At 42.9% G+C, this 11796-nt stretch overlaps 1 protein-coding gene across 3 annotated transcripts in view; it reads right to left on the bottom strand.

Moving 5' to 3' along the window:
* The window catches only part of RNF130 (ring finger protein 130), a 133111-nt gene extending 121984 nt beyond the window's left edge, over positions 1-11127 (bottom strand). For all 3 annotated transcript variants that reach the window (XM_079917476.1, XM_079917475.1, XM_079917477.1), the window contains exon 1: positions 10452-11127. In XM_079917476.1, the coding sequence (XP_079773602.1) occupies positions 10452-10977 (526 nt within the window). In that variant the 5' untranslated portion in view covers positions 10978-11127. The remainder of the gene's footprint in view (positions 1-10451) is intronic.
* Between the last annotated feature and the right edge of the window lie 669 nt (positions 11128-11796).

The raw sequence follows: 11796 nt of genomic DNA, 5'->3' as shown, positions 1-11796 counted from the left end.
CAAAGAACCATAAAGCTCTACTAATACAGCAAACACTGTGTGGGAGAGTAGGAGGTAGAGGTGAGTGGGATGCCAGCAAGAAGGTACACATTGTAAAGAAAACTCAGAAGCCCTAGGAACGAAAGAATATCAGAATACAGGTAGCTTCAGCATGGTGAGCAAGGGTGAGATGAATGGCCTGAGGGAAGGAAAGGCTGGAGCCAGACCAAGCAGCAAGTGCCTTGTATACCACAGTAAGGAGTTCAGATTTCCATTCTAAGGACAATAAGAAACCACTGAAGGGTAGTTTAAGCAAGGAGTGACATGACTGGGTGAAGCTTCAAGATCACTGTGGCTACCAGGGAGAAAAGACTGATGGAAGTTAAGAGAAAAAGCAGAAAGACCAAAAAAGGGTAAGAGATGGTAGCTGCCTGTACTAAGATGGCAGGAGTGAAAATGGCAAGCAACAGATAGATATGATACACCCTGAAGGTAAACTGTGGAGGATGGATCAGATGTGGAATGTGAGGAAAAGAAGCCAGGATGAAATTTGTTTAAATAACAAGAGCGGACAGCGATGTCATTTACTGAGATGGAGAAGACTGGGGAACAGTGGTAGCAGACTGGAAGGCAAAAAATAGATATATATCAAAAGCTCCATTTGAAGCTTATCAATCTGGAGGTGTCTCTGAGAAATTTAAGTTAAAGATACCAAGTAGGCAGTTGAATATACGAATCCAGAGCTCAGAGGAGAAGATTAGGCTAAAAGTAAAGATACAGGAAGCTGTCGCAGGAGGCATGTGGAGAGAGGAAAAAATTGTTGTCACAAAGAGTTCTCTTATTTCTTTACAAGAAAATATTTTTGGATTACTGGATATTGTTAAGTGCCCATTTATTTTTGCTTAAGTTTTATGATCTCAAACCTCAGTCAGTTGGGTTCTAAGATTTTTCTCCAGCAACATTCAGCTGCTTGGGTGACAGAAAGCATGGAGAAGATGAATGGAGAAGATGAATGGAGAGGAGCTCAGATGTTGGGAAAACAGGGAGCTTCTTCAAAGAAAAAAAAATAGGGGGCAGAATTCATTTGCAGTGCACACAGGGGAAAGAGTGGGAATCATACTGTGTACATGGATTAAAAAAAGACAAATTCACCCAATGGCATACAGCAAAGTGCACCAGCCCCATTCACCCCATCACCCCCAGTCGCCAGAGGCAACCACTTTTAACTAGCTCTTTTTTAGTTCTTCCGGTGGTCACCTTCCACTAGTTCTAAAAAGGCTTACAGCCATTATTTCCTGGTTTCTCAACTTTAGACATTGTCTGTGGATTTATGATGTCACAAATTAGGATTCTGCTCACTTAACACTTCTCCATCTTCCCTCTCTTCTGATTTTATTATTTTATTATTTTCCACTGCAGTTAAACCTTTCTAGTTTCTGCAATTACAGACTATCTCTTGAATCCTCACCTGTGAGATGAGATGAAGATACTGGCCCTCACCTGTCCCTAATATCTCCTTTCTCTCTTCTATTTCTCCAGCTTTGTCATCTATTTATAATTGTATACTCTTAAGGTTGATAACATTTCCTTTCTGGTCTGCAATTATACAGGTTTCTCTGCTACACAAAAGTCGAGCATTCCTGTGAAACCTTTTGTAAGCCAAAATGGCAAAAAGAGAAGAAGCAATTACTGCAGGACACATCTTGCTAACGGACCCACAAAATAAATCAAGATAGAGCACAGATGCTCACAGACACGGTTCACAGCTACGGCAGCTCAATGTTAAGATGCTGAGTGTCGTTCCGGGGCAGGAGCTTGGCAGGGCCGCTCTCACTGCTCTGGGTGCAGCTGCCTCTACACTGGCTTGTCAGGCTACAAAACAAATGCTGAATGCTATTTTCGCTTCTTGCCTTTTTTCCATTAAAAGCGAAAATCCTCTTCAGATTTCTGAAGAGGAAATCAAAAATAGGTACTAGGGCTTCCCTGGTGGCACAGTGGTTGAGAGTCCGCCTGCCGATGCAGGGGACACGGGTTCGTGACCCGGTCCGGGAAGATCCCACATGCCATGGAGCGGCTAGGCCCGTGAGCCATGGCCGCTGAACCTGCACGTCCGGAGCCTGTGCTCCGCAATGGGAGAGGCCACAACAGTGAGAGGCCCGCATACCACAAAAAAAAAAAAAAAAAAGGTACTAATGTAGGTCTTTTGTAAAAGCAAAGTGTAAAGCGAACTTTCAAAAAGTGGAGATTACCCATAGTTAAGTCTTCATGCTTTAACTACAGATTGATCTTAAACAGTGAAAGCCAACAAAACCAATAAAAGCATTAATATCATCATGATAAAAATATCATACAAAAGCCAAGTCCTGTCCCTTTCTAGGATTTACTAACTGCTCAAAACGATGACACATTTTAGCTTGATTCCTGTTAAGACAAGAACACTTGGTCTTAGAGTTCCTCTTTTCTTATTGGTGAAAAACATGAGAGTTCCTCTTTTCTTATTGGTGAAAAACATGCCCTCTTCAGTTATTTCTAGTGTCTTCCAGTTTTCTACTCATTCTAACCACTGCTTGGAATTCATTCAGTTCTTCTTGAAGCTAGGGAATAAACTTAAAAAAAATACCAACCTTAGACACATACTTGTTCACTTTAGAGAGTATGACTTTCCCCCTATGGAGAAGGTTTTATATTAAAAATAATTTCAAAAAAATGAGAGAGAAAAGAAAATGAGAAATGTCACCCACAATCCAATCAACATAACACAACCATTTTAATCTTTGCATATTACTTTGAGTCCCTGTCCACTGTAAGCATATTTAACACAGTCACAGTTCAATCACTATGCATTTACTTTTGTAGGATATAGCCAGCTTTCACAATGATCCCCTTTAATGGCTATGTAACATTCCACTAAATAGATATATCATAATTTATTAAACCCACTTGGGAAGCGATACAAGATGTGGTTAAAGTATAAGCTCTGCAGTCAGACAGACCTACATCAAGTCCAAACTCTACTGAATCACCACAGGATTCAGCTGGTGGATTACCTCACTCGCTTTAATTCGTCCAACACTAATTACCAGTGCCACCCTCCTATGTTCCAGGCTCAACACTAAGCACTGAGTATGCAAGAGTGGACACTGAGACAGGATCTCTGCCTTCAGAAACAAACAAGATAGATATATAATTTCCAACCATGTTAAGTGCTATAAAGAAAAAAACCCACTAAGTGCGAGACTGGAGTGCCTTAAATTCCCACCCACAGAATGAGGATATAGTACTACCGAGAGCTGTTACAAGTATTAAATGATAATCCATGTACAGTATTTGGCACCATTCTTGGTACACAGTAGTTACCCAATATATATTAACTATATCACTGCCTGGGATAAAGAGAGAACACCAAAGCAGGAAATACCATCCTCTCAGTATACTCCTTCCTCTGTCAATATAAATCCTGTACTTTTTCAGGTTTGAGTTTACTGCTAGAAGTTTGATGTGGGTCTTTTTTAGATCCATTTCTCTCCTTATTATGTTCAAGTTTTCTTTTACCTCCCTGAACAAACTGAGTATATTTGTTATAGCTGTTTTAACATCCTTATCTGCAATTCCATCATTTGCCCCATTTCTGGGACTGTTTCTACTGCCTGTTTCCTGTCTGGTTATGGGTCATGTTTTTCTATTTCTTAGCTTGTCTGCTAATTTTTGATTGGATGCTAGTCTTGGATTTCATGTTTTGGGGAGCTGGATTTTACTGTATTCCTTTAAATATTATTGGGGTTTGTTCAGGATTAGTTACTTCGAATAAATCTGATCCTTTTAAGGTCTGCTTCTAAGCTTTGGTAGGTGGGTCCAGAACAGGCTTTCTCCAGGGCTAATTTGGCCTCACTCCATGCCTTGTGCATCAGGTCTTTCTACTCTGATTAGTGAGAATATGAACTATTCCCAGCCTTGTGCGAACTCCAACAATTCTTCCACCTGCTAAGTTTTAACAGTTCTCCATAAAACGTGCAGATCAGTACTCAACCAAAGGCTTGAGGGTACCCCTTGCAGCTTTCCAGAGCTTGCTCTCTGTGCAGCTCCCTCCTCTCCTATACTTGACCTCCTCACACATTCAAGCTGCCTTTGCCTCCCTGAGCTCTGAACTCTGTCTCATCAACTCGGGGAGACCACCAGATTCTTTCTGGGTCCCTCCCTCCCTGTGCTGAAGCTTGGAAACTCTCCAGGAGGTAAACTGAGGCGGTCACAGAGCTCTGTTGTTTATTTCCTTTCTCTCAGGGATCACTGTCTTGTGCTGTTTTTTGACCTATTTCTAAAACAACTTTGTTAGGTTTCCCAGTCACTTGAGGTGGCAAGATAAACCTGGTGTCTGTTACTCCATTATGGCTGGAAGCAGAACTAATCAAGTTTGACTTCAACTTTCACATTTTCAATGGAACTTCTTTAGACTACAAGTCCAAATAATTTTTCATTTCTCTGATCTTTGTACCATTTATGATCTAGCATAATAACAGAGGCCCTACAGTATATTCTGTCCATCAACATCCCACCATCCCCCATCCCACCATACAGCTTCCAGCAATGCCTGCTATCAGTTTCACTACCAGACCAAGCACCACAGGATTAAATGCAATCACATATTACAGTGGCTTGTGCCAGGCACAGTCCTAGGTGTTTGGCTGAAACAAAGAAGACACTGTCCCTAATTTCCAAGAGCTCACAGTTTGGGACAACTGAGTAATCAAATTCTCACCCATAAATCCATAAAATAGTTTTAATGGGAAAAACTAAGGTATAAATGAACCTTTAGAACAGGGATTGTGGGTTGTCAAAAGTTTTCTTAAAGGGCCAGAGAATAAGTAGTTTAGGCTTGGAAGCCATACAGGCTCCTGTAATAACTGCTCAACTCTGCCGGTGTACCTTGAAAGTAACCACAGACATGTGAGTGAATGGGCATGGCTGTGTTCCAATAAGCTCTGTTTACAATAACAGGTGGCTGGCCCCCTGGCTGGAGTTTGCAGACAGCTTGCACCACCTTCTACAATGGCATGTCCTGTTTGTGCCATCCAGACAAGACTGATCTCAACAAGAAAACCAAGTTCTCTCAGGTAGAATTACATACTATGTCTTTTGCACACACCACAGAACCTGTATAACACAAGCACAGTGTAGGTGCTTATCAAGGACTTTTTAATTTACTTCATTTGACATTTGAAGGGTTCCCTTTATTTCACTCAAAATTGCTTCCAGCAGTAAAGAAATCTACACTTACTATGATTTACGGAAAAAATGAATGCCTAGTGCATAAAATACTCTAAGATGATAAAACAAACAAATGTTGATGATCCTGACAACTTAATTTCATTTTGTAAATAAGTCAAGGTTGCTATACTTAAAAGAACCAGCTGTGAGGACTATCCATGCATCCCAGTGATGTGGACATGGTCCAAAACACTACCAGACTTCTTTGAGAATTATCTAAAGAAAGAGTTCACAAGCACGTTAAAAAACTGCATCAAAAATAATTTTCAATTGTCAAAATTAAAATCTATCCAGAAAAGACAAAGATTTGGTATATTGCATGTATTTTTCAAATTGTTCAATCAAAAAGATAATCTCACAAAACAAATTCTAAATGTTTAAATTTGTTTTCATTGTTGTACAGTATGTATGTATATATATGCACACATACACACCCATGTGACTGGTGTGAAAAAAACAGTATCCTTAATGGGTTTATTCCGGCAGGTTTGTTTAACAAGATTTGTCTTATACCTTTACAGTCACACTTTGTTCAAGATGGAGGGAATCTTGGAAGCCATCTAATCGAACGTTCCTTCAAATGAAGGATTTCCCTTTTGTAATATTCAAAACAATGCTCTGTAGTTTGTTCATCTCTTAAAACTCATAGTCAGAATTGAACATGCACTAAAGGTGTGCTTGGCCTATAACGAAGTGCGACCAGTGCTACCCAGGATCCAGATGCTCAAATGCATGCAAGATTAGAATGAGCTCATCAGTGAGCAGGCTTTGTCCTGTAACATGCAGCTCTAAGCCTCATCTCCCCTCAACTCCCTTCCCTGCAGCTAATTTTTCTTTTACCCAAATCAAGACTACATATTCATTCCTATTAACTTTTTTCTTAGTTTCAGCCCACCATTCCATATACTGAGATCCTAAGGATCCTGTAGTCCAATATTTCAGTTAAATATGTCATGTCTTTATCAAAATCACTGGCACAACAATCAAAGAACTTCACAATGTGAAGAATAACAGGAGGAAAAATTGAAGGCAACAAGTATAGACAACACTTTGCCATAAAGAGAAACAGAGAAATGGGATGGCAGCAGGATGGATATTTGGTGGGGAGGTCAAATGTTTAAATATATATATTCAAATATTTATATGCTAATGAATCATCGAAAAGCAAAGGAAAAATACAGTATGTAAAAACATTTTCTAAATTGTTAAATTCTAAATTATTAAATTTCAACACAAATATAATTTATCATATATTGCTTGGTCATCTAATTTATATCAAAATCTGGTTTTTAGAGCCTCCAGCTCCTGAATTCTCCTTCCTTTCAGGATCTCTGCTTCTAGGATCACACTTACTTTTTCTCTGAATATTCTGAAATCTCTAACTATATCCAGTAGCCCCTGCCTTTGCCATTATGAAACTGAACATCACATGGCCCTTTTCATCCAAGATCTTGTTTCCACATTAATCGCCTTTACTCTCAGAATTTTAAAAATCAAATTCAGGCTTAATGGATTCTTCCAACAGAATCACATAAAACTTAAGAATCTAAGATTTTTAAAAAAATGTTATTGTATCCCTACAGTCAGCAAGATGGCCAAAAAAAGTTTATTATTTGGTAAAATTGCTCTCCAAGGCTGTAACATCCAATCCTGAACATTTCTAGGCTAAGTGGCCATTACCAAATTCTTCCCACCAGCACATCTGCATACAAAATGACATCATCAACAACAGGGCCTTCTCCTCTCCCAACCCCCACGCTAGGGTCAAACAAAAAGTTAGTGTGCACACACATAAAGCACATTTACAATGTCCACTGCACAGTAAATGCTAGCTAGTTTACATTTGTTTCTAGATCTAAGCTCACCCTTTGAGTAAGTAGTAAAAAAGCAACCATGAACCACGATCTGTACATAAATATAAGGTGTGTTCTTTCAAAAGTCCATTTCTAAAAATGAATTCTTTATCAGTTAAAATATGAAATTTGTTGTCACCAAACAAATGAATCTCCATTTACATCTATTTAATGATAAAGAATATATTTTCAAAGTACAACACTTGTTTATGAAATATTTTATAAAGTTTAAAGTTTCCGAAATGTACTTTTAAAATACTAAAGCATCTAAGGAAAAAATAGCCAATTTGCCCTTTAAAGATATAGGACAAATAAATCTTGCTCAGTAATTCATACATGTCTAACCAATAGAAACAATGCAAAATAACAAGAAAGGTTTTTACTTTCACAAACCAAGTCATAGATTTAAAATGAGTCATCATGTTAAGCTCTAGGAAAACTGTAAAGTGATTTTGTCTTTATGTTCATTTCTACCAAACATTTGTCCTCAAAATGAATTTTCATTAATTTCCCATCTATTGACCACAGCTGTTTTTTTTGCCAGGAATTCTGTCTCATAACTGTTTTTTGTAATTTGAGCATCACTTTGTTCAGTGTCAACACCCAGTAAATCTTCAATAAACTTGTTAAGAATCAAATTATAAGAGCTTAAGAGTCAGAAGGAATGCATAATTTTTTCTAAAAATACAAAAATTTGAGACTCACTAAATCAAGAATATCATAATGTGAAATACCCAAATATTACTCAAATTTTAAACCGTTTTCTTTCTTTTTTTATTTGCGGTATAATTGACATAAGCCATTTTCTTAAACAGGAAAAGTTTTCAGAGATTTCTACCACAATTCTTGTTTTTCAAATACATTCCTGGGACTTCCCTGGCAGTCCAGTGGTTGGGACTCTGCAAATCCCTGGTCAGGGAACTAAAGATCCTGCAAGTGCATGGTGCAGCCAAAAAAACCATGAAACAAAAAAAAAACAAAAATAAAATACATCCTAAATTCCTGCTGCAAAAGCACAAAAATGTCTTAGATTTCATGTTAATCCATCGGTTTAGAAACAATTTACAGGTAAACTGACATAAAAACCGCCACTAGACTGTGAGATTCAGGAAGAGGAGAGAGATTTGTTTTGTTCATTGCTGTGGCCCCTCCCTCTGCCCCAGTGCCTTGGATGGTGGCTGGTACCAGTAGGTTTTCAATTAGTATTTGCTGGATTGAAAGAACCTATGTGTGCAGACCCCTTAGTACAAAGCCAGACCCAAACCTGCAGGATCCCACCAACACCATGAGAAAACATGGAGCAATCTCATGCTGTGCAGATACAAATTGAGCCTCTAGAGAACAGAGGACAGGAAGAGAAGACAGACACTCAGGGGAACTGACTGCAGACTCAGTTTCCACACACTGCTCCAATGTATTCACATTGATGCCGTGTTTAAACTCCACCAATTTAGAGATTAATTTAGGTTAACAAATCTCCTCTTGTAAGAATGCAGGAATCATTTAAACTTCTCAATAACCTTATGGTGTAAACATTTCACCATTCCACTTTGCAGATGAAACTGAGGCTAAAAGGCCGAATTACTTTCTTAGAGTCACAAAGTACTTTCCCAGTGTCACACAGTTTATGTACAGCACGACTCAGAACCTTTAATCCTTTAATGCTACCACCTCGTTGACAGGGGACTAGGACTAACCTTTACCCACACATCAGTGCCCAATACCTTTCTATCCAAACACCTAAAACAAGTTTTCTTAAAGGTGGAGCTTTTGTTTGGGGTGACAGGCAAGCAACAAGTAGTTTCAGAACATGGATCACTTATGAGGTAAGTATCTAAAATGAGGATCATGTATTTGGGGTGCCTGGGGGAATCAAGCCCCAAAGCAAACCACAGATTTCAAAATACTGCACAGGGCCAGCTCTTGCTCTAGAACAGTTTGCCTCTCTCTCTTCCTCTTCCTCCCCTTCCACGTGACCCTCACAGATCTCAGTACCAGAAAATAGACTACCATTGTCAGTGCCATAGTTTGGCAACATTATGTGTCCCAACCACAGTGACTGGCACAGAACAAGCAGGCAAATATTTACTGAATGAACCAAAGGCCAAAGTTGTTTCTGTGGGCAAGGTGGGACCCTAACTGCCTTTTTTAACAAAGTGGAGATGAGAAGTGTACCCTAACACTTGATTACTGGTGTAAAAATGAACTTTTAAAAGGCAGGTGTAAACTGGGGACAGGCTACAGTCAAAGCCTTACCTGGTTCTTCTTCCTCAGCTAGATTGCCTCAAAGAAGAAAACAGCTTAGCACGTTAGCATTCAAATACAGATCTCAGAAGGCGCATGATGTTTTAATATTTTAGAGTATAAAACCAAACACCATTACCTTATTTAGGTTGCCTAGTTTAGGTCATGTTAACATGAACAGCAGCTTAAAAGAGTCCCCTCTCAGCATTCTCGGGGTGAGAGTGGGTGGAGGTTGAGAAGAATAGTAGGCATTTTTCCAAAAAGTTTACTGTGGGCCAAAAAACAAAATCATACTCCACAGTGTGGGAAAAGTTTCCTTTAAAATATGGCCAGAAATTTATACAAATATATGCTTTATACCAAATAATTAAACAGAGCCTACGATAATAGGAAGACGTAAGGTTAAGCCAAACGCTTCAGAGACAACTCTCGAAAATTTTACCTATTTCCCCTTTGGTAGACTCCCGTGACCTGAAGACTTGGCTACAGGTTCCAATTGGTATTGGATTCTTCATAACGTGTGATTTTCAGGCGTCAAATTACAGTAAAGCTGGTGGGGCAGAGTAACAGCCAAAAGCAACAGGGAAGATGCCCATTTTTCTCCTCCACCCTCCTCTCACTTGCCACTTAAGAAAAACGGCACGCCTCTACATTAGAAAAGGGCCTCATCCTTTGAGATTCAATGCAGCGCTAAGTCTGTGACTTCGGGAACGAACCTGCGGATTCCAAAATACAGGTTAAGACCTCATCCATCATGAACTAGTTTTGCGCTCTTCCACCACCTCCTTTGTCTGAGCTGTCCCTGCAAACTCGCAGTTCAATGCCTTCCTGTAAACAAGCTAACTAAACCAAAAAGGAACGTTCTAAGTCTTTCTCAAAAGAAGAACCCAACAACGCGTCTGAAGCCTCATCCCAGGAGTGAGCAGGCGGGGGTGCACACGACGGGAACCTCGACCCTGGGGCCGCCCGCCGAGCTGCGCGACAATCCGGGCCGGGGTGGGGGCGCCGCGCCCGCCGCCCCCGCGCCCAGGCTGCGGCTCCCGCGGGGCCAGGGACCGGGGACCATCGCCCGCCGCTTCGCCACGGCTTCTCTCTCCGCTGCCAGGCACTCACCTCCGTGGATGGGCAGCGGCGCCAGCACCTGACCGCGGACCTCGGCCTTGGGCGAGTCGAGCCCGTAGCGCCCGCGGTCGATGCGGAATGTGAGCGGGGCGCCGCGGCCGGGCTCCTGCACCGTCACGTTGATGAGCGCCGTGTAGTACTCCTGGCTCGCGTTGTCTGCCCTCGCCGGCCACAGGCTGCAGGTCAGCAGCGCGAGCGCGGCGAGCCGGGCCGGGCCCGCCCGCGCCGCACCGCTCATCGTCCCTCCGGCTGCCGCCGCCGCCGCCGCTGCTCTCGGACCGGGCTCCCGGGCCGGCGCCGAGAGGCGGCGCGGGCGCGGCCGCCGCGGCTGCGGGAGCGCACGCGCGCGGCCGGTGCAGGGCCGGGCACGAGCACGGCCCTCCTCGGTGCCGCGGCCCTGCTGCTCGCCGCCCTCACGTCCGCGGCTCGCCCGCGGGGACGCGCCCATGGGCCCCTTCGGCGAGGACGACGGGTCAGCCCGCGCGCGATAGTCTCCTCCGGGTCCCTCCAGGGCCATGGGGGCGGGCCCTCTCCATTCCCCGGGGCCGGTCCCGCCGAGTGGGGGCGCCTCGCAAGGACACGACAGAGGTGGGAGATGCGCCCGAAGAAGGGTCTCTAGAGCACAAAGTCCCGGTCGCCGAGCTGCTGCCTCAGGCGCGCGCTCGCCACCGCCCCGCCCACTGTCAGCCGGGTGGCACGGCGCAGGCTTGGGGCTCAGCCCCGCCTCCACGCGCATGCGTGCGAGGGCCTGTCCGCTCCCGCCCGCCTGCACGAGGGCCCTAGGAGGCCCCGGCGCTTTCTTAACCCGCGCCCGGACGTGTTTATACGTCAGGCGTGATGCGCCTAGGATCTAGAGCCCGGGTGCTTTCCAAGGGCCTCTGGAAGAGTTTGAGATGAGGTTACAAAAGAAAAAGAGCTAAAACTTTAAAATTAATTTAAAGATTAAATGTCAATGGGATTACACATTTCAACTGGTCAACTCCAAGTCATATAATTGGCATCACAGGAGGGAGAATGCGTCTGTGCAAATAAGAGTACAAGGCCTCACTAGGCCCGGATCTTTAAGGACATCTGAGTCATTAGGAAGGACCCCTACAGACTAGATGAAACCTCCAGAGTCCCTTGGACAAGGTGGAGACTGTGGTGAGACTTTCCCCCCACCCCAGACCCCCCAGCACACACACTACCCTATACACACACACACACACACACACACACACATACACACACACCATATCAGTTAAGCTGTGCCCCTTCTAAAGCATAAGTGAAAGGGAAGGGTGAGTCTAGATTTGGGTGTAGCTGAATTCAGGAGCTTATATGATTTTGGGCAGCA

The sequence above is a fragment of the Stenella coeruleoalba genome, assembly GCF_951394435.1.
Source record: "Stenella coeruleoalba genome assembly, chromosome: 3".
Classification (NCBI taxonomy): domain Eukaryota; kingdom Metazoa; phylum Chordata; class Mammalia; order Artiodactyla; family Delphinidae; genus Stenella; species Stenella coeruleoalba.
This window is presented reverse-complemented; position numbering and strand designations above follow the sequence as displayed.